At 38.5% G+C, this 23141-nt stretch overlaps 2 protein-coding genes across 3 annotated transcripts; one reads left to right on the top strand and one right to left on the bottom strand.

Moving 5' to 3' along the window:
• The first annotated feature begins 1185 nt into the window (after nucleotides 1–1185).
• Nucleotides 1186–9831, top strand: LOC146483768 (neuronal acetylcholine receptor subunit alpha-10-like). Its single transcript, XM_085105912.1, has 9 exons — nucleotides 1186–1446; nucleotides 2245–2396; nucleotides 2833–2877; nucleotides 3599–3708; nucleotides 4119–4263; nucleotides 5121–5376; nucleotides 7022–7194; nucleotides 7835–9688; nucleotides 9742–9831. Exons 1-8 carry the CDS (start codon nucleotides 1365–1367, stop codon nucleotides 8591–8593), a joined length of 1722 nt encoding a protein of 573 aa, XP_084962038.1. The 5' UTR covers nucleotides 1186–1364; the 3' UTR covers nucleotides 8594–9688; nucleotides 9742–9831.
• Nucleotides 9832–9977: 146 nt separating this feature from the next.
• Nucleotides 9978–20745, bottom strand: LOC146483767 (neuronal acetylcholine receptor subunit alpha-10-like). 2 transcript variants are annotated; one of them, XM_085105910.1, is made up of 8 exons: nucleotides 20638–20745; nucleotides 18464–18621; nucleotides 16096–16140; nucleotides 15268–15377; nucleotides 14450–14594; nucleotides 13869–14136; nucleotides 12517–12689; nucleotides 9978–11884 (listed from the first exon to the last, which is right to left on the bottom strand). In XM_085105910.1, exons 1-8 carry the CDS (start codon nucleotides 20699–20701, stop codon nucleotides 11111–11113), a joined length of 1737 nt encoding a protein of 578 aa, XP_084962036.1. In that variant the 5' UTR covers nucleotides 20702–20745; the 3' UTR covers nucleotides 9978–11110. The 2 variants fall into 2 exon arrangements, with proteins under 2 accessions (XP_084962036.1, XP_084962037.1); XM_085105911.1 differs by having other exon boundaries at nucleotides 18464–18618.
• Nucleotides 20746–23141: the final 2396 nt, after the last annotated feature.

The raw sequence follows: 23141 nt of genomic DNA, 5'->3' as shown, positions 1-23141 counted from the left end.
ATGAAACAGTGTGACCAGTGTTTGATATTACTTCTCAAACAAACTGATTTTAAAGGAGAAATTAAGGATGCAAAAACGAGGAGTTTTTCATCAGATATCCAAACACGTCACGGTGCATGATTTCCTTTGTCTTTGGCTTATGAATTATTAATGAGTTTGAGAAGGTGATTTTAAAAGCACCTGCGAACAAGAGAACACTGCGAATATGCACATGACTGCATGCGAATAAACTGCATTGTTTTATTTTAGATCAGTCACGCATCTGTCTTATCTTGTGTAAGCAAGCAGCAAATTTTCAATGCATGAAGTGAGTGGGCATAAGTACAAGGGTTAGTACGAAACTGTAAATATCGCTGCAATATATATTTTACACGCTTTTTACATTTTCTTTAAAATACCACCGTTGAAGGTTACTCAGTGAATCACCTTTTACAGTAGATTTATATGGTTATACCAAACTGTAAAATTCGTGTAAAGTTCGTTTCAGTAACAAACGCACAATTGAAATTTACAAAACATGTAAATTGTGATTTACAAGTTTTGTAAATTTCCAATTTTTCCAGTGAATGCGTCAGTCGCGTGACTACTTGCTGCTATCGATTGAGCTAAAAATGTTGTCAGTATTGTTAGGCAAATTCAGGAGATTTATACTCTCTCACAACTAGACACCTCTCAACGTAGGACTAAAGCTTTTAAGTGCCAAACGTTTCTCACATGCCCATCGCCGGAAGCGGATAGAATTTTTCACTCAGTAGTTGTCTATGACTCTCAGGCTTCACCAATGAACAGATTCGAAATAAATTAAAGTACTATCTTGGTTAATAAACTAAAATTTCAGTTAGCTGGCAAAAGCTGAAAGCAAAAAGAGCCATATTTGATCTAGCCGGCAAATGTTAGCGTGGTTATCAATTGCTGTGCCGCATCAAGGAGAACATTATTATTTTGTAGCTTAATGTTCGTCTTACTGAGGAAATATCCCGACTAAGATATATAGCGGACACTTTCACGATTTATAGTGTGAAAAGAAAAACTCGTAAATTAAAAAATATATTTTTTCCTGTTATAGGCACAAATTTACCGCTTTGTTTTATGTCTTTTAAGTGTCTTTTATACGTTCATCTTTCAAAAGTGTTTGCCATTAAATATAAAAAGTCCTCTCTCACGTCATTCTTTGCGGAGGAAGCACTAACGACTGTCTGTTATAAAGCTGCTTTCCTTTAAGAATCATATGGAATAATGAATATATACTTTCTTGCTTTCTCAAAGTATGAGATAAGATTAGCAGCTTTAAAATTGGGAATCTCAGGCTGGAAATTTAAACGTACCTGTCACATTCATTCAACACTCACAGGTGAAACAGAATAATGCTTTCTCTCGGACATCGAAGAGTTATTCAAGTCATAGCATTGGCTCTTTTCTTCCACAAAGGAAGTTGTTCAACTCAAGGTGAGTTAATAATTTAAACAAGTCGACATGTATAGTCTCCCTACGATAGGCTTACTGAAAAATAGCAGCCAGTATGATTTGCCGAAAACAAAAAAATGGCGCTGTTGCAGTTTTGTTGCACTACTTCTCTGCCGTGATTTACAGCGAATTCGGAGTAACTAATTATAAACTGAAATTTCTGTTCTATGCAATGGAAAAAATGGTTATTGAAAACCGACTGGCCCTCGCAACTGATGACGCACACATGCAAACCACATAATCTTTCGCGGCCAAGACTGTTTGTTGGTCAACTTAACAATGATCATGACTTGTCAAGTTCTTTTATATTGGATTTTCTTTCAAGTTCCAGGGGATCTTTTACTCCAAAGGTGCATAGCGTACAGCTAACTCTTACAATCCACAAGACATGTTACCTTTGTTTTGGTTTAACTTGAGACCAAGCTCGAAATTTATTACCGCTTTAATTTCTGTTCGGCACTATTACCTTAGTGAGTTTATATTCCTTTAATTTTCAACAATCCTTTAAAGGGGATCTCCACTGTTAAAACTGTTGTAGAAAAAAGGGATCTCCACTGTTAATTTAACTGTTGTAGCAAATTGATTGAAATTAAATAGTTGCAAATAAATGTTTCATTCTAATTCATTTCTCTACAAGTTGAAAGAAGAACTTTGATAATAAAAATATATATATGAAAAATGGGAGCGTGATCTTCGTTTTCCTACGTGCAACTATTTTGACGTCATATATTTGCTTAATTGCTACATGCAAAAGAATAAGTGCGGGTTTGATATTTGCAGGAATGAATGATTCCCTTGAAACAGAAGATGAGGAAGAACGCTTGCTGCATTACTTGTTTTCAAGGTACAACCCTCGACTCCGTCCAGTTCTTAAAAAGACAGACGCTGTCACAGTCACGTTTGGAATATCCCTTCATCAAATCATAGACGTGGTATGATGTTCAATTAAATTTGATCAAATTTTTTTAATATTGCATGTTTGCATTGTTTTTACCCGTGACCCAAGGCCGGTTCGATAGACTGTTTATAAACGTGTCTTGCAACCTTATTCAAGAAGCCTGATATTAAATTATTTATTTTAAAATTTATTATTCTTTGCCACTAAAGTGTCATAACAATGACATCATGGTAAATATTTAAATAAAGGTGAGGGGAAAGTTACTAGTAAATAGTGTGGATAATTAGCGTAAGGGTTTGAAAATTAGAAGGTTGGAGGGAATTATAGGATGAAACAATGAACTGTGGCGAGGACGTCTAAAAAAAACATAGGGCTTAAAGCAATTCTGGAAAGAATGGTAAATTCTGCCGCTCGTAATTACTAACCTTATATACTATCCGTAACCTGATACATTCTGACATATTTGACAGGATGAGAAGAACCAACTACTGCAAACCAGTATATGGGTTCGACAGGTAAGCAATCACTATACACCACAGTTTGTATTTCACCAGTTGTAATTGAACCTGCAGCAGTTGGCACCGCAGTGCATGATGATGAGATCATACACTCTCCTCCGGCTTCCATTGCGGTCCGGGTGCAAATCTCTCGCCCTCCTTCACCCTCCTTTTAGTCCAAGGATTCTCATACTTTCACAAAACTAACATTTCAAAATGTCAGTGATGCTGAAATGTGGAGTACCTGACTGTGTTAGGAGAGCCCCATCTCTCAATGTTTTTTTTTCTTTTTTTTTTTTTTTGATTTTATCTAGCTAATTTTCCCCCAGTTATTGTTGGTCTTCGAATATTCTTTTTTTTTTTCTATTTGATTTATTTAATACTTTTTAATAGGTACTGGATTTATTTGGCTCGTTCACGTTTAAATGAGTCCTGTACTCTCCGTGTAATGTGAATAAATAAAATACCTACCTACCACGACCGGTGACATCGCCTACGATTCTCTCCAGATACAAATATGTTATTTTTATTCATTTTAGTTATCACATTTAAATAACTTTGAATTGGCCGAAGGTGCGCTGTGAAACTGATAGTGAATCTTTTTCTTAGGACGTTTTTACATCAGGGCCCTTATTAATGGAAGTGGCTCTTCTCGCTGAAAGGATTACAATCAGAGTAATAAGTAAAGGTGTCTCCGTCTTCTTCTTCTTCTTCTTCTTCTTCTTCTTCTTCTTCTTAGGTATGGAATAATCCTTTCCTTACATGGAATGAATCACACTTTGGAGGAATAAAATCCATCAATGTTAAGTCAAGCGAGGTCTGGACACCTGATATCTACCTCTACAATAAGTAAGTTACCAGGTTAATTTCGCGTGCATTTTCACTATTCTCTTCAGCGTTTGTCTCATGGGAAAATAATTTTGTTGACAACATCCGCAAAAATCTTAAGGAAATGTTTGTATTGGATTAACCTTTCTAATCATACTGTGCGGTGAACCACGTTGAGAGAACATCTATCATGCGACCACCTCTTTCTCACAGCCCAGGAAACAATAACAGTGTTTGTTCCAAAAAGTTTGTCCGAAAACGCAGCAACCACCAATCTGTAGCTAGAAAAGGGATAATACAATTACTTTTGGCGCCCGACAGCTCTTCAAAAGCTTGAGAGACGCACACCTGGTCTTGTTAGTTGCCTAAAGAAAGTTAAGTGTGGATTACCTAACAAATACAACATCTCACAACAATCTTTCTTTTCTCAGCGCGAACAATGAACGCGAAGGAGGCATGGATCAGTTTGGTACGCAGATTGTTCTCAACGCCTCTGGTTGGAGCAAGTGGCTAGCCCCAGCCATCCTGTCCAGCGCCTGTAAGATGGACGTCAAATACTTCCCTTTTGATGCTCAGGTAAAGGTTCTTTCGAAAATAGAAGCATACTTCTAATAACTCATTAATGGTTTATGAAGACAAAACAAAGGAAATCACTACCGTGAAGGGGGTTTGGAAAGGTGGTCTATGTTATCATGAAATATGGCGAACGTTTGCTTTGAATTCCTCCAAGAATTATTGGTGTTTTGAAAAGCTATATCAAACACCGGGAAGAGTGTTTCATCCAATTTTCAAACTCCCTGAAGTTGGTTTAAAAACTCGGTTGCGCCTTGTTTTTTCTACCCTATCGGCTGAAACACTCTTCGGTGTGTTTGATACTCCAGTTACATAAACAACAGGGTCACCCTTAATATGTAAAGTTGCATATCGTCGAGAACATTTTCCTGTATGTTAGAATGGAAAAATGTTTTTAGTTTTAAATTAAAAATAGTTGATTGAAAAAAATCTTCACTTGTGAAAACAATGGCCTGGTTTGCAATTTAACTACAAGTAAAAAAGTTTTATTGCAAGCTGAGCTGTCCTCGGGACATCGGCGATCAGTAGAATGACACAACATTCAGAGAGCAGACTTATATAGTATCCCTGCTGGTTACTTCCATGAAACTGAAACCGCAGAAGTACTCACAAAAAACTAAAACATCTCACCCAAATGGCAGTGTTTGGAAATGATAACTCATTTTTTCAATCTTCTTCTGCTCCTTGCCCTTCCCCCAAAACGACAATGTTGGCTATATTTGCTCCCTTAGGTGGCTGACCAGAAAAGCTTCGACAATGTATTAATCGGGGATATGATGGTGGAAGGAAGTAAAGAGAAAAGATTTCCAGATAAATATAACTGAAAATGGCTTAAACTTATTACTCGAATCTGTCAACAGGCCTGTGAATTGAAGTTCGGCTCCTGGACGTACGATGCCTTCCGTGTGAACATAGTCCGAGAGGGACCATTCGGGGACACCAAAAAGTTCGTGAGTAACGGAGAGTGGGAGCTGATCGCTTTGCCAGCAGAAAGGAATGAGATTTTCTACGTGTGTTGTCCGGAACCCTACCCAGATGTAACCTTTACACTGCAGATACAAAGATTAGCGTTGTTTTACTACGTTAATCTGATAATTCCCTGCCTGTTAATCACAGGTAAGTAAGATAAAGGTTGGTCTTTACTCCCTCATTTTGTGCTTCTGTTCTTCCGATGCCGTGACGGTGAGAGACTATAAACGTATATTTGTATAAATCACATGCATTTCAGTAACTAGTAACTGCCGGCCAACCCGGGCTTATGTACTGATAAACTGAACGCTAGCTTGGGTGTCAGTTGGGTGTATAACCGAAGGAAAGCCGTAAATTTGATTGTTGGATGATATGAGTTTGCTTGTTCGATGAACCGTTCTACCAGCTGCAGTGTCCCACAGAGAAACGGCATCGTCAATGTAACATTTCCAAACTGTAGGTTTTACGACGCTTTGGCTAACAATTTCGGCGATAAAAATGTTTGCAAAAGCAACAGCTATTTTTGTGCCCATGGCAGTACCACGGATTTGGAGGTAGTTCCTACCATTGAATTAGAAAAACTTTTCTTTGAGAATGAGTGTTAGCATTTCTCTCAGGTATGGGGTGGGAGTGGGAGGGTTGGGATGGGTCGGGGGTTAGTGCGATGTTATCTCTTCGTGGATTGCGGAAGGATGTCGAACAAAGCCAAATACAAGAAGTTGGATGTTGAACTAGCCTTGCGGTATCAAAATGGAGACGTAATCTGAACTGATGAAAACAAATATCGAATCGGTTAAATGCCAATGGTTGATATTCTGATTAGAAGCAAACTAAACTGTCAATTTCGCATACAGTATCGCATTCGTATTTTTGAATGTGGAAAACGAGAAGTTGCATGTGCAGTGCAATCGGGAACTAGAACCCGAAATCAGTAAAGTTGAATGACGCATTGAATAATGTAGTATAAAATGCAACAAGTCGAATGTCAAATATAAACATGGCATTTTGGCGGAAATGGAACTCCATATCATACTGTACGCTAGCTTGGGTGTACAACCAAAGGAAAGCAGGGAGTCGATAAAGTATCTGGTTATTTTTTTAATTGCCTCCATCAACAATCTTAGCCACAAAAATAAAGGGTGTGTTGCAACAAATGTTTTTTTTTTCAGTTTACTTCTCAGTGGCCGATTCTCACTTTTAATATAAAATAGGCTAACTCACCGACCTAGTTAATGCCACTAAAGAAATGTATATCTGCTATTCACCCTTACCCATTCTCAGTCCTTGAAATCTGGTCCGTCTTTCTTTCTGTTCTTTCTTTATCAAGGTTATTTTCCTTCTTTTTCTTGTTAACTGAGTAATTTACTCGTGTTACGATCGACCCATCTAGACTAGCAATTGCTATTAACGTGTCAGCCCTGTTGTTATCATTTGTTTTTTGCAATAACGGTCAAAATTCTCGCGCGCTGATTGGCTCGCACCCATTGTCTATATGAGTACAGACAATAAAAATGACGTCAGATATAACGCGCGTGCTTTCTCCTGAAAAAGATTTAAGTCAAAAAGTGGGTGTCAGTTTTCTACGTCTATACTCTTATAGAACATAAAATAACGCCATAAAATGTTCAAAACTTGGCAGTGAAGCCACTCGCCTCCGGTTCATGGTTTCACTTTTATAACATTTTATGATCTAAGAGAGTATAGACCATAGAAAACTGCCGTCGATTTGTTAAATGAATAAGAACAATAAAATGTTACTGCTGTTTAATTGTTACATGAACATTGCTTTCAGTGTTGACAGTGACCGCCTTCTACCTCCCCCCTGAGTCGGGTGAACGCATCACACTGGTGATAACTAACCTACTGGCCATGACTGTGTTCATGCTGCTAGTTGCAGATATCATGCCATCAACCTCAGAAGATATACCTGTCATTTCCATTTACTTTAGCGGTACAATATTTGAGGTAAGCCCTACAAATTGCTTTGAAACACCCTTGACAAAACGAAAATACATGTTATTGCTGGCTGAACTGCGCATGCTCGAGCCCGAAAAGTGCCGAAACAACCATCTTATCGGTTTTTTCCGAAATTACAGGCATTTTGTGTAACTATATAAATACATTTTTTCACTTATATCCATTTATGTCGTCTTTCTTTTATACTTCCGTACATATCAGTTTTGTCGTCTATAATTTAGCCTTCTTTCATTGGTTCACTTTCATTCGTTCACTGATCATTTCTTTCATTTCAGTACAACCGTTGTTTTTTTCATCGATTCCTTTTATTTTGTTACTTCAGGACACTTCAACAGTTTATTAGTCGTCGTTCACTTGTTATGCCATTGTATAATATTTTCAAGATTATCAATCGAGCAAGGAAAGAAATTTTCATGACGAGTATGCCATTTTGACATGATCCATGGAGTGGGAGCGGTCAATCACTTATGGCTGTCACTTCACGGGTAGTTCCACGGTACACAGCCGAGAAGTGAGAGTGTGCGGAGTACCCTGTGCAGCCAATAATTTGACAACAGCGTAGAATCCAATACTTTTACTTATCCTGAAGATTTTCACAAAAGTTTTGTGACGTAATTTTTTTCCTCAGGTATCTTTGGCCTTGTTGGCCACTTGCTTCATCCTCAAATGCCACTTTCACGACCCTGCCACATCTGAAATGCCAGTCTGGGTCAGACATGTCGTCTTCAAATGGATGGCACAGATCTTGCGTTTTAAAATTCCTAAAAAGCGAAAGCCGTCAGTCCTGAACATAATCGAACCGGAGACCGTTAGTACGGAGAAAAATGGAGCAACAGGCTTCATCCCTAACAACAGGACTAGGCTCGAAAAGATGCCGAGACAAAGAACGTCGCGATCGTCGCTGGATATAGGTTTCCCTTCTCAGTGTAACGGTATCAATCAACCCCTGGTGAAACAGCTTTCCTATTCAAATCTCATGAATGGCACCTACAAATCAGGCCCGACTGTCCCACATCAAGGAGACCTGGCCTATATTCCACGACTGACGGTCAATGAATCAGAGGACTGGTGTATTGCATCGAGTGTTGCGAGCCTCTGCAGCAACGATGACAGTGATCAGCGGCACAACTCTGACGCATACGCAGATGGCGAGCTCCGAGCATCTTCATACGAAGACAGAGGCGTGGAAGAGTTGGTAAAAATGCAGGAAACGTTATTGGAGCACGTCAAGATTCTGACCAATGTGGTCGCAGAAAACGAACAACTGCAAGCAAAGAAAGATGAGTGGAACACGGTTGCTTCCATCTTTGACCAGGCTTTCCGGATTGCCTTTTTACTCATGTTCTTCTTATCAACCTTAACAATTTTTTATTTCTCCAGGAGTTAGATTTGGTCATCAGGACTTCACTTCTGCTTTACACGCTTCCCAGCCGTTGTTTGCAGCACGGCAAAGCCATAAGCAAAGCTAAGAGAACTAACATACTGACCATATACAAAAGACACAAAGTACACAAATTGCAAGTTCAATGCGTGTCGCTTTCTTCAGCCCTTTAAAAAAAAGCGTTCAAAATGTTTGTTATATATTTCGACAAGTTTTTAGATAAACTGAACGCCACTAGTTGGGACAGTTCTACACAATAGTGTTTCCGGACGGTTGGTTTGGTCTGTCGAAAGTATTAAAGAACATTTGCTTTTACCGGTCGAGTAACTGAGAGGTCTTGTTTTATAAATTTATACGCTGTGGTTCAATTTTGAGAAGAAATTGCATGGTCTCTGGTGACCCTTTGGTACGTATGCTTGTCCTGAGAAAAAACTGATTGCAGCTTGTCTTAAGCAAAAAAAAACCCAACATAATGCTATTTAAAATTCAGGCGCTTTATTTCATATTAATCCCTGCAGATGTAACTAAACGTAGCTCAAATTTTCTAGGATATTTTAAACTTTTTATTAAATCCTTGTAGTGGCAACGAAAGGTGCTTTGGAACATGATATGGAAAAAGCAGATCTTAGCAAGGGCTATTTGAATCCAAGAAGAAAATTGGGAGGTGACCACGAATTTTTCAGAGATACGTAAGCAACAATAACTTCAAAAAGCGTGAAAGTGCATGACAATGTATGGTATTTTTCCATATTGAAGCTGGCTATCCCCAATTTTTGGATCTCAATACCTCTTAATAAGATCTTCTCTTTCGCATAGTCATAAGCCGTGCAAAATTACTTTTGAATTAGTATGCATCTTCCTTTAGAAATTAGAGGTTCCCAGACCATAAAAGATGCGCAGGGAGAACGTATGCGCCGTAGCAAAAGATGGCACCGTCCTTACGCAAGTGATGGTATATTCTGTCAAAGGCCTTGACGAGGAAGCGACATAGATCACTTGGTGAATTATTATTATTATTTCAACGAGGAATAGAAAAAAAAACAACATTCAATATGTTGTACTTCTTAACTACATTCTACATTAACATATCGGTGGTTGTAGGTTATGTTTGTACTTCTTAACTACATTCTACATTAACATATCGGTGGTTGTAGGTTATGTTACCGCAATAAAACTACCTGCTAGTTGGCTTATGCTCAAAACATTTCGATTTTGGTTTATCTGAGTGAAAAAAATTAAAAAATAACTTTTGTCCCTCATTGTCGAGGATATCATTTCCATGAGGTGGTCAATTTTGCCACACTAAGCTAAACAAAGTAGCTTTTTTTTTTCACTAACACAAATTATTGTAGTAGTTACAGACAATGTCAAGAACACTAGTTAGACATAGTTAAGAAATCTGAGAGACTTTTTAGTATAGAATATCAACTGATGCCTCTAAATATACACACAAAAGAGCGGCACGTGCAAGAAAAAATCAGTCACGTGTAAGAGGAGCAGAGCAGAGCAAATACAAATTCAGATCTGGAAAGGGTGAAATCTTTAACTTTCCAAAGATGTCCCGGTAAGACACAGAAAGAGTTATTGTTTCCCCTATCGATTATGAATAGTCTAACAATACAATAGCACAGATGAATCAAATGATGCTCCGGAAACTGAATTTTTCTTGCAGAGGAGTAAATATTTAATTCTATTGAAATGCCTTAGACGTTATAAATGCCATCAAGACTTTTAGTCAGCTAAAATAACGAAGTGCCTATGATATTATACGAAATGATATTTGTTTAAAATTTGCAGGATATATATAAAATAAAGATTTTAAAACCAAATTCAATAATAAAATATCACTATGCCCAAACTGTTGAAGTGTTTCCATATCCAAAAGGCATAATGATTTGGTCGAGTTTTACTGTATCTAATTTAAATTTCCAAAATTTGACATTATGTAATCCGTTCATCTTAACTAGCGAGGTTTGTTTTGCAAACAGAAACATCATTGCACCACTGACTACTCTTTCTGCATTTTCAATATCTGTTGTCGTTTTTAGCTTTGCTGCAGTAAAAAAATACTTTGTCGTTTAAAAATTACCACAATACTTATAAGCTACTGAGAACTTGTAAATCTTCCTTGAAACACTTCTGCTGTGTAGGATGATCAGTTGGTTAATTTATAAATCAAACAGAACCTCAAGCGTAATGAGTCTTGATAGGGTGCAGGAATCTCAGTTATAAACGAAATTTTTAGCCTGACATTTTTCAGCTATCTTAAACTATCATATCAATTAATTTCGGTCCTCCGCTAGCGCGGCATTTCTAAGCTGACAGTTAAATTTTAGTCATTCTTAGTCGCCATTCAAGCCCCTCTCCTAAATGGTAACGTTTGCTGTTCCAAGCTAAGCTGAGGTGATACTCCCAGACCACAATTGGCGATTTCTTCACATTACGATATTCTTGTCACAGCTGGTTTCCTTGACAACCCATTGAACAAGACAAAATAACGTGCCGATCCATCTCTTAAGCCGATTACTCCCAAGCATAACTTGGAGCCTGCATAAAAATAACCACCGTGGAGATGGCTAAAATAAACAAAAACAGCCAAAGAAAGAATTTGTCGATGATGGCAGCGATGAGTTGCCACTCTTCCTTCATGAGTTCGCCCCTCTCCTGTTCTTTAATGTACCGCACCATCTCGCTAACATCTTTAGAGATCTGTCCCTGGGTCTCCAGCATTGTCCTGGTCGCCTGATCCGTATCCACTTCCTCACCTGCCTTTTTGACGTTTGTGAAGATAAGTTGCGAATCAACGTCGTTCAGATTGTTCCGTGAGTGCACGCGGCTTGGGATTAGGCTATGCGAACGACCGCGCCCATTGTAAAACGTGCCATCCTTCAAGGCGCCACCCAGATTGTCGAAAATTGGTGGCATGCTGTAGCGTTTCTGGCGGATTTCCTTGGCACGAGGGAGATTCAAATACGGGTGCACGTCCCCAGGTAACGTGGGTTCAGAGTTTTTTAACTGAAGGTGTTGCACGGATGGCATCTGTACATGCACAGTGTTAGGTATCTTCTTGTGGAGAACAGGCTCAGGCTCCAAGTTTGCGTTTTCATCTTCGGTGGGCTGTGAGCGGAAGGCCTCTTTAGGGTCTATGCCGTGAAGAATTTTCTTTACAGGCACTCTGGTGAGGCGAGCCAGCCAGACTAGAACCACGTGACGGACCCAGTTTGGAACAGGTGTGTGAGATGGGTTGTTGAAATAACACCTCAAAACGAGGCAGGTTGCAACTAGTGCAAGAGCCACCTAACGGGAATTCATGACAAGCGTTAGCTCGTATACTGGGTATGATTTGTCCATTTCAGGTCATGTTACACTTGACAAATTTTCGCCCTCCATAGGGGAGGGAGGAGGTTAATCCCATATGAAAATGATAGAGGTGATCATCGTACCTTTTGTGGTGCTAAAATATAGAATTAGAAACACTTAGAGTTATAGCGGTACCTTTTAGGGCATTGAACCGAAAACTACTTAAGACCGGCAGGAACTACAGTCTGTTAGTCAACTAGTTTGGTTCCTTTGATTTTAGAGGTGGAATTGAATTTGAGCGACGCCAATAAAACGAGATTCTGGTAGTTCTAATTTCCGACGTCCACCACCTTCATATTTACATGGGTGTCTTCAACCCTCCGGGGCTTTTTGTGCAAGTTATGCCACATTTATCTAATGTTTCTGAAATTATTATAGCGTTCTGGGGCCAGATCCACGGAGCCCTCCTAAGTAACGGTGTATTGTTTCTTAACAATCAATCTCAGTACTGTTGACAAACTCTCAATACTTAGGATTCCTCCGATATTAACGTTGTACATGACAATCTAAAGCAAAGAGCAAGACGTCACATATAAAGGAAAAAATCCTATATGAGATTTTCTACTTGCCTCAAAGACACTGCCATAGAAGTAAACCGAGATAAGTGGCACGGTCTCAGAAGTGGCCGGGATAATTTCCACCACTAATAACATGAAGACTGTCAAAGCCAGAAGATTTGTGATGACAAGAGTGAGACGCTCGCCTGATTCAGGTGGCAAATAAAATGATAGGAGAGTCAAAGCTGACAAAAAGAAAAATAATGCAGTATTAGCTTTTCATTCCTGCATGCAACACTACATCACTTAATTAAACGTACATACTCAGTGCGAAACGTAAATGAGAAAGCTTAGGATTAGTAATGCTAAAAGGGATCAGCCATTCATATACAATGCCCAATTATTAGCAACAGTGCGGGGTTTGCTGCTTGCTTGCTATTAGGATTTTATAGGACTAATGCGAGCTATTTTGTTGCATTGCGCATGAGCAGAATGATATTTGCCAAATTTCAAAAACCATACAAGAACCATGGTTAAAACGATTATGCGCATGAGCAAGCTACTATTTGTAGACAGCTATTTGCAGGTGCCCTACTGGTCTTTCTACAAATGCAAATTAAAGAGAGGAACTATAAATTAAGCTGGGCCAGTCAAACCACAACTACTGTAATAAGGCACAAATAAATACGATAAAATATATGAAATTTACTGTTCCACAGGAACATTTATGTCAGTGTCTGTCCAACTCGCATTTTCATTTTGTCTCTGGACGGTGGATGTGCCCTCACCTTTGCTGGGATAATCACGGCCTTGTATGTTTGCCTGTCTCAAACTTTCTAGGAGTGTTATAAAATAAACGGCCATACCAGTGGATAAAATCCATCTAAATTGGTCGTGTCATTATTTTCTTTTTTCCCAGCATACATACCTCACCCCAAGCCAATCTCCTGATCCCGGTTGTTCAAAGAGGAGATAACTTTATCCAGAGGGATAAGTCGCTATCCAGGCGATAGAATCTGTTAGTTGGAGTATATTGCATCCGCTAGATAGAGATTTATCTAGTGGATTAAGTTATCATCCGCTCTTTGAACAATCGATCGAGGTCTGGCCAATACTAACTGCATTTAAGGTGCTGTTACACTAGGCATTTTTTCTTGCAACTTGTCTCGCAATTTCGTTGCGCCATTGCAACACAAGTTGCATGAAACGTTGAGTAGTTTAACATGCCTGGAAATGAATATGTCTTGCAGCGTTTTTATTGCAGTTACCGTTGCACGAAGAAGAACCGACTTCTACAGTTTGCCATACTTGTTCATTTCAGGGCATGTTATACTAGGCAACGATTCAATGCAATTTCTGTCGTAACAAAACTGCGAGACAAGTTGCAAGAAAAATTTCTTGTGCTCTGGAAAATTCTGACGGACCTGATATCAGGAAACAAGGAGCGATCAAATTGACGAAGTAAAACATGTGACGTCTCCGTAACTCCATTGTGTAGGTGATGTCAGGGTAAGGCTCTGGACAGCACGCGTAAACAAGCTCGTTTCGATTGCAAGGCATGTTGGTGAGGTCCCACTCTCCATGTCGAATAAACTTCTTGATGTCTCCGATGCATTTTCCCGGATGTCCCTCGGGAACAAGATCAAGTCTTAAGCCATCATACGTCCATGAACCAAATTTCATGCGACATGTCTGTAGGAAAGTTGATTTTTGGTTACACCGCGGTTTTCAAAGAGTTATTTAAAAGTGATGATATGTGGTTGTATTTCTATGATATAAGAGACACTATAACGGTCAGCTGAAAGTTTTGTTTTCTCCATCATGATAATCCATTGACCGGCAGCCAATCAAAAGTCTGGAATTGCATCAGTTGCAATGATCCAGTCAGTTTAATAATGTCAATAATTTTAGATTCAGATTTCTAAGTAGTTTTATTAGCCACTTTTCAAGATAAGCACTGGTAATGTTATTTAAACTACTTTTTAAAAGACAAGTGTGGATTTACCTGCTTGTCGAAAGGGAAATACGTTACGTCAAATTTGCAAGAGCTTGACACAATCTTTGGTGACATCCACATAAGATTTCCATCTGACCGTACCACAACTTTAGTCTTGAAACGATCGAGCGCTCCATCATCGGAATCATCCACACTAAACAACAAGAAAGAAATTAAGTTTTAAAACTTTTAAACACCGTCGTCACACTCCTGCGACAAATGTTTGAGGAGGAGGGCAATTGCCAAAATAATCTTGCAGAAGTAAACTATCAGGGGGGCAGATTTTGCCCGTAGCAACTTCGAACCTGAATAGATTTTTTAATACTTGCATAAACGCCATGAAACTGGGTGACTTTTTCAGACATTTATCTGGAAAAATATGTTGCGGTCTGTTAGTGCTCATTGACTTACACGTTACTGTGGCAATCATTTTTTGACAGACCGTTTTCTCAGAAAATGGAAAATGCTATTTTTCAATGAAAAGTTATTTTTCTTACCGTAACTTTTGCGTTTTAGTTCATATCAGCGTTCTTTTAGTGGTTTTGATTACTTGCCGTTCAATTTTGGCGCTTTCCTGAAGACTTGGGGAATCCAGAAATCCAAGATGTTTGCCATTTCACAGTTATGAAGCAATTATCGCGGCATACGATGTCATCATTTCTCGGACTTCAAAGTAAGCATCTTTGGTCGTACCTGTAGCATAGCTTTGATAGTCACGTTGGAGGGATGGCGGAATTCTCCGTCCCCCAGGCGTTTTTTCGGCTTCTGGGGCAGGAGGGTCTAGATAGGGTTAAATGACTTTACAAATAGTGGTCAGGGTAACTCACTTGTTGTACAAGAATATGTCAGGCTTCCACACTTTTGATGCATCAACATTGATAGCACTTATGTCACCAAAGTTAGAACTGTTCCACTTTAAAAACGGATTGTGCCATGCCTATAAAAACGATGACAAAAAAGGACATTGCATAGGATACACTAGTGGTAGAGTTTTTCTCTGACTTGCGATTTAACTGGGACTGCAATATGAAATATGCTGAAATATATTGCGGTCATGTGACACAAACTATGAACGTTTCGCTGAAATTATTTGATGCCGCTGAGAGGTCGAGGTTAATTAAGCTTCGGTAAAAGGGCAGCGTAATGTCTTTCATGGCACTTTTCGCTAAAAAAATCTTCTAAATATATACTTAAATACTTTGCTCACAGATAAATTGCTTCTGAATTACCAATTGATAAATTTAGAAGGAATTTTCGAAAAATTATCAAGAAGGAATGACACAATAATACAGCCATTTCAAAGAAAATGGGTCATTAATTTTTGGGCGCCATTGATTCAAAAGTGCCCTTTTGCTTTTAAAGTGTTAATAAAAATAGATGACAAATACAGCAGTGTTTCCTACTAGTTAACATGTGTAAGGCCTGTACATACCAACGCACGTGTTTTTCAGCCAACGAACTTATATTTGCCCACAATTGTTTGGTGGAATTAGGGGTTCATGCCGACCAGTTATTGAGCAAAGACATATCGTCTTTTATTCCGGCCCTGTGTCCTTTCCATTTAGCAACGCAAGTTTAGGTAAATACACAAGCATTATAAGTAGGGTATATGCTTTACTCAAGGACCTCAAATTACTAACTGACTAATAACAAACCTGTCGAATCCAAACGCTGCTCTTGACAATTTGATTCTTAAAGTCCTGTAACAAAATGTGTAGCACAAAAAATACATATTGATTTAATCACCGATTAAGAAATCAATTTAATGTGCGTAACAAAGCCGGATTGATATGCAAGCATCTGTTGGTGAAGGCGGTGTAATAGTGTACAGTGCATGCGTGTGTGAAACATCCGGGGGCCTTTGAGTGATGCAAGAGGAGGATGTTTTTAGCTACCTTCAAACGAATGGTGGTAGGCTGGGCATGACAGGCAGTCATTTAAACAACTTATTATTAAGACTTGCGTAAAGAAAGTTTAAAATAAAATTTTCGATTGTGAAGCTCAATTGCAATATGTGTTTCCTCTTCGTTTCAAAGTTATTCAATCGCATATACTACACTGGCTTGGCCGCTTGATAAGCAATGTAGACTTCAAGGTTCACACGCGGTTCAATAAACGTTTTTGTTTATTAATAGGCAACATAGGCGTTAACTGGATACGAGCATTGTGATTCCCTACTTTAAATTTAGTATTTTTGACAACAGTAAAATATTTTCAGTAATTGTTATCTCGAGTCAGATTCACGAATGTTTCTTAACAGTATTCCATTGTCATTATAACCGAATAGACAATTGTTCAGAAACCATACATAAGAGGGCTTTGTGGATCTGGCCCCAGGGTCCTTCTTCCTTAATCCTAGCCCCCACGAAAATTGAGGTAACGAAGTTCTACTGTATGTTACTGGCCAGTTTCACTTTCGAATTACTTTTCTATTTAGTGATACGTTTCCAAGTTTTCTCAACACTTACAAAATACACCCGTCCAAAAGAACAGTTTTGCTTCAACCAGTGTAGTCTCTAAATTTGACAATGTTTTGCCCACTTATTTTTTTTTTCTGGCAAGATTACCAAACCACCCTTCTGACACTCTGACCACAGTTAATAGCGATGCCTTGTTATAATGCAGAATAAAGTAAATGCTGAAACGTGAATTCAAATATTCCAAGATTAACACGCATGAAGCTTCCCATCCTGGAAATTAGGTTTTTCGATCGACCTTCTCCTGCTATGACTGCTATCAGCCTCTCAATCCATTCTTCCATTTAGCCTTCAAATATCTTTAGGTGTTCCGTTCGACCCTTTCAAGCCACTATTATTACTGCGTTTTTACTCTAAAGTTTACACTTCCAGTTGAGCTAACAAGGAGTCAACAGCCGAGGGCGCTTCCATTGTGTCTCGTTCCGATTATGCAATGATCACACTTCACAGTTCGTGGTGATTATTGCTGATTACGTAATAGGGATCATATGGGAAATTTATTTTCAATATTCTCCCACCCTGATCATCCCCTTTACTGTTAAGTTTTACTTAAGTTATTTCATAATTGTCTTTTTAATCGTTTTGAAGGACTATTAATTTCTAGCCAGTTTAAGCACTTCATTTTCATTCAGCCCAAGCGGTTCTTGTCCACTGGTATTGTAGTCTTCACATTTTTGGCTGAGTTGTTCAGTTGTCTGTTTATTGACACAAAACAAACTCCAAATTTTTTTGTTCCTGATAAAACTAATTAATAGAAGCTCCATTATCGGGCCCCCCAAATTCTACGTGATAATGCATAGATAAGCTTTTTTATCGGTGTTTTTATTTCCCCAAGGGCTATTTAAAATGTTTGCATTTCGGGATCCAATTTTGGACTACTTTGCTAGCGTTGGAGATAAGCAGTTTGTCTTCAGGCAATAATTTGGTTAGTGTTCATTTATAATGTACATTCCAGGATGGCACGTCAGGTCAGTGGTGCAGATTTTTTGGTGCAGATTTTTTGTTTGTTCAGTCAAGAAACTAATATTCTTCAGTTTCAGTAGTAATAGATGTAAATTTTTAGGCAGTAAGAACTGAAATGGTTGCGAGAATCGAAAATCCACTCTAGTTGTGAAATGTTTGCATGCAGAGTTGTTTTGTTATTGCTTGACTATGAAGGTCAACGAGAAACTTTACAACAAAAGAGACCATAAACTTTCAGCGCCGCCTTCTAAGATGTGTTTATGTTCGATCCATTGACCTTGAACAAAGTAACGTTTCTTCGCAATGAGACTAACTACAAATGAACAGCAATTACAACGCACTACTGTTCAATCAGACCCGTTGCCCTAAATGGTGACTATTTAGAAAGGATTTCATCTGACACCCAACCAAGATGGCCACTTCTCAGAATTTCGTTCACAGCTTCAGAACTTAGAACATTATTGCAGAGCCCATTTAAAAAACTGTCTTTGAGCCGACTTTACATTACTCTTGCAAGTGTTGACACAAACAAGCTAGCAAGCTAAATAAACGATTAGAAATCTCAAGAGTTAGTAATACTCACCACTTCAATAATTTGATGGAGCGAGATACCAAACTTTACGCGAACAGTGTCTCCTTTCTTAAGAACGGGGCGAAGTTCAGAGTCATATTTGCTGAACACGAAGTTTAACAGCCTCTTCTCGTCATCATCCTTATCCAGTTCTTTGTGTTTGTCCTCTGCTGGAAGGGAAGGGAAGGGAAGGGAAGAACAATTGAATTTATTTGTATTTCCACCCTTTTCACTTCCAGGGCGGGTTTTCAGGGTCAACCGCGCTAAACTAACTTGAATTAGTTTGGTTCAAACTAATAGCATGATCAAAAAACCGGCATTCTTCAAACCATGAAAACTGTTAAGCAGTGCATGTAATTTACCGTAAACTTTGATCCTAAGGATAAAAATTTATAATGTAATCATTATGCACAAAACATTTCCCCCGGGTAGGACCAATCCAATGCTGTAGACAGTGGCTCAAATGTTGAGTCCGACTGGATGGAACTTCACGATTCTGACTGATTCCGTATTAGTACTAGCAGTAAGTTAAATTGCTCACTGGTAGTGATTCAATGTCTTTTAAATCACCGAATATAATTTATCAGTGCACGTATTCAGGGCACCTATTTGCTCCTTTATCGCAAAGTTTATCAGTCGATATGTATGGTATAAATAGTACATTGAAATTTATCAGTTCTTTCAGCGCTTCTGTGTAGCTATAGGTTAAAAGACAAAGTCGTGGAAAAAGTTAACTTATCTTTCAAGCCCTTCCTACTGTGAATCTAACTTTTAGTTTCAGAACTGAGAAGAGCGTTAGCAAAATGAAAGGGACTGAAAAGGCCAGAGACTGGACTTTGTCCAAGTGTACGAATAGCCGTGTTTCCGGAGTCGCCCCACTGAGTTACGCTCAACGTGAATGATAATAATACTGCGCGTAACTTGTGCTAGTGAAACCAGCCAAATGTTTACAAATAAAATACGTTCTTTACTAAGAACTGTTTTGTTCGGTTTTTGAGAACCTTAAAATTATGTCTTAGATGTTCCGGCTCTCAACGTTGAACTACGTTTTTCAGTCACAGGCCAGAAGATTAGGAAAATATTGAAATCCAAGTTTTGAGTTTTATGAAATACACGTTATGGAAATAAAGTGATATAAATAACTATTCTAAATGAATGTAATGAATTGAGCTATTTTTACAAACACTATTGTTTAACACAAAGAGAAAAATCTTGGTTTATTTTTCATCATCGACTTCACTGGAGTTGACTGGGTCATCACTAGTGACTCTTAAGACTAGACATATGGTGTGGGTACTGGCTTCTAACGGATTTGTCATGATTCCATTACTTTTGTTGCGTGAGAAATTATAATTTGGTATACAAGTAATATTAGAGGAATTCGTACAACCCATTTATTATATGCTCATAAGAATAGTAAAACGTTTATGCGAAGAGCAATAACAAGTGCACGCACCAAACAACAAGTGGTTCAAGTTCAATTTACTGTTTGTGTGTATAGATTTGTTTCAAATCTTGAAATATTACATGCACGTGTTTTGTGAGAAAGACAAGTAAAACTTTTCAGAAAACAAGTTTATAAAATTGCGTGTCGGGGCTACAAATAGTAAAAATGTGACAGTTTAAGGGGGGTGGAGAAAGATTGATTGCTCCCGTTCAGTTGAGAAAACATTACAATTAAACAAAACTGTATTTGTTGCTCCTTTCTGTTGTGTGTTCAATTCAATTTAAAAACATAACAGCATGCACACAATTGGAAATTCATGCCGCGCATTCTTGACTGTTCCGCGTGTTACCATATACGAATTCACCCTATGTTTGTTTTAAATCGTATTACTTAGTCGCATTTAACGCCGGAAAGCCTTCCATTCACAAAGAGAGCAAATCTCGATGCGCGGCATGTATTAAATTTCAGGAAATAAAAGGTACTCGCACAAACCTTTACAAAGCTTACATAATACCTTGATTGTACCAAGCTAAAACGCTAACAGATGCTGCAAATGCAAATACAAGGTTGGTGAAAGCCATAAAAATAAACTCACAGAGTTTGATCCAAGACCATAAGTTCAATGAAACGGGAGGGAATTAGAAACTCATGTGTTGTTATGACCTTATATACACATGCAATGAGCAGTTATTTTTTTCTAGTAATCACTGTCCTTTTTTAAATGTCAACACCGACTTACCTTCAGATTTACAAACAGCCAACAAAGAAAGCAGAATAATGGAAGCACGCAACGAGAGCCACATCACGTCGTTGGGTCACCCTTGAGTCAACTGAGACCCTGTCTCACCGCTCTGCGGTTGCTTATCACTGTCATGTGAGCTACAAATATTTTTGACTGGTGCGCAATCCCTCTGCACGCCATTACCATAATGTAACCAAATGTAGATGTTTCTAATTCCCCGAGGCAATGCAATGCGGATGGTTGAGCCTCCATAATCTGTTTTGTAAAAACATACTAAAATCCCGAAAATAAGGCAACTTACCCTGCGTTTTCTATTGCCCTAATCCATATGTTGCACCACAGCTATTCAGCTTGGTGAATTGCCTTAACAATTGCCAGTTTCATTCACCTGAAGTTGGATTGTTCTGTCAACGCACTCTTTCACGCCTGAAAGCAGTACAGTAAATGGGATTCAATTAATCAACCTTTTGTGTAAACACGTTGTTTAAAGTTAAAAGTTTGGGGACACCAAACTTTTTGAAAGCTTTCAATATCTCATTTCACAGAACACAGGAACACGTAAACAACTGCGAAAATATCTGCAAACAATGCCTTAATAGCTCGAGAAGCTACCAGCGAAAACGGCTTTATTTAATTAGTACGAACCATTGTTTTTTACTTAAAAGGTTGTGAGGTTAGCGAAGCGGATCATTAAAACCTGAACAATATAGAAAACTGGACATAAAAGGCTCAACAGAAAACGGCACAATAAGGGACACCTTATAAAGAAAGCGTGTATTTAGACTGGCTACGAATAATGTCAACATAGATTTGATGACCGATTTCCAACAGATACAAAGATTTCCTTTGTTGTATCGTGCCGTTTATTAGTTCAGTTGCTTTGTCTTTCAGCAATCGCTTAAGCTATCACTTACCTTACGCCATCTGTCGGATTCACTTAAGTTTACTTGTATCGCACAATCTTGATTAATTAAGAATGTTAAGTATGTATATAGGTTAATCAAGTTTAGATCACTAAAACGGGTCAATTTATAGTGGGCTTGGTGTTTTTTATAGCAATCTCTCTCTCCTCCCTGGCCAGTGTAGGCATCAACATTTTCTTTCCACGCAAAGGCCTCTCCGTCGAAAGTGAACATTTGGTAGTTGCTTTTAATTTCAAGATCGCCTGCGGCCCAATCAGTGTTCGTGGATTTAAAGTCACGTAGGCAACATCGGTTTTATAACAACGGCGCTATACCAGGACATTTTCAACGCGGGAAAATACTAAGAAAAGGATAAGAAAACGATCTATTTGACACAGTTATCGTTTTACTGTTTTAATCATAAATCTGTTTATCTTTCAAGTCTCAATCAATTTTATAGACTACACAAAAGGTAACATAATTCATCATCAATTTGTCAAATTTAGATAAGTTTAATTTGTGTCGGCTCTTTTAACCTTTTTTGGCATTATTTGAAAGAGTTCCTTGATTAATAAGCAAGTTTAATGTTTTTTATTCTGGTTACTCCTCCATTTTCAATGACTTGTTCAACAAGACATGGTGACTGTTCAGTAAAAGCCAGTACTGAATTAACTGTGTTTGCAAGGACCACCGCGACAAAAATAAAAGTACCGGCTCCTGTAGTAAACGATCTAATCAGCAACAAATTGTAGAACAAATAATCTAAAAAAGAGCAAGGCTGATTTCACGGTCAGGGAAGTATATTTTCCAATATTTCGAAAGGCACCGGCCTTCTTCGTGAAGAAGAAAGGCCGTGCCTTTCGAAATATTGGGAAAATATACCCTGAACTATGGCCCTATGCGCCACCTTGGCACGAGGGGACAAGTAAAAGTAAGTAAATACCCTGAACTCACGGACAACCTTGTTCTTTTTTAAATATATGACTATTAATCGCTTGTCACTGAGACACTAACAATATTATAACTGCAACTAGACGAAAAACAAAGCGAAAGTCTCAGGTCTATTACAAAGTCAGCAAAAGTTAGACATTCTAGGAAACAGCTGGTACAATCACTGGCTATATAGTCAGTCTAATACTGATATCGGCATCCGCAACTCAAGCTGGTACAAATCTTCTCATTTTGCCTACACTACACAATCAAACACACATCACAGCTATGAGGCATGGCTAGACCGTTTCGTTTTACACTTTGCTATTTCAGTATGGAAGGTTGAACAGTTTGTACTTTGGCTGTGCCACTTTTTAATTGTCTGTGCTATTTTGTAATGGACACTTGAACCAACTCTTTCTTGTCTGTACCGTTTGAAATCCGTGTATTTTTGATGGTAACGGCCGCCAATACACGGGCGCGTTGGTCAGCCAGGCCCAAGATAAGCATTTATTGACACATCAACAAAATACAGGAATCATGGATAAAGATAAACCGATAGCTTACATGCGCCACAACCGGACAAGTAAACCCTAAAAACGGGTACGGGAAAAATAGGGACCGTGTGGACCCCCAACCAATGCCATGGCGCAACCTTTGGGGTTTTAA

This window comes from Pavona decussata, unplaced genomic scaffold, assembly GCF_977016875.1.
Source record: "Pavona decussata unplaced genomic scaffold, jaPavDecu1.1 SCAFFOLD_38, whole genome shotgun sequence".
NCBI lineage: Eukaryota > Metazoa > Cnidaria > Anthozoa > Scleractinia > Agariciidae > Pavona > Pavona decussata.
Note: the sequence above shows the minus strand (reverse complement) of the source record. Positions and strands in the feature narration are given on the sequence as shown.

Coding starts and splice junctions, on each gene's coding strand:
- LOC146483768 (XM_085105912.1), top strand. CDS start 1,365: ATGCTTTCTCTCGGACATCGAAGAGTTATTCAAGTCATAGCATTGGCT. Junction 5,377..7,021: donor TCCCTGCCTGTTAATCACAG/GTAAGTAAGATA, acceptor CATTGCTTTCAG/TGTTGACAGTGACCGCCTTC. Junction 7,195..7,834: donor TTAGCGGTACAATATTTGAG/GTAAGCCCTACA, acceptor TTTTTTCCTCAG/GTATCTTTGGCCTTGTTGGC.
- LOC146483767 (XM_085105910.1), bottom strand. CDS start 20,701: ATGTGGCTCTCGTTGCGTGCTTCCATTATTCTGCTTTCTTTGTTGGCT. Junction 18,622..20,637: donor GGCTGTTTGTAAATCTGAAG/GTAAGTCGGTGT, acceptor CTTCCCTTCCAG/CAGAGGACAAACACAAAGAA. Junction 16,141..18,463: donor TCCATCAAATTATTGAAGTG/GTGAGTATTACT, acceptor ATTTTGTTACAG/GACTTTAAGAATCAAATTGT.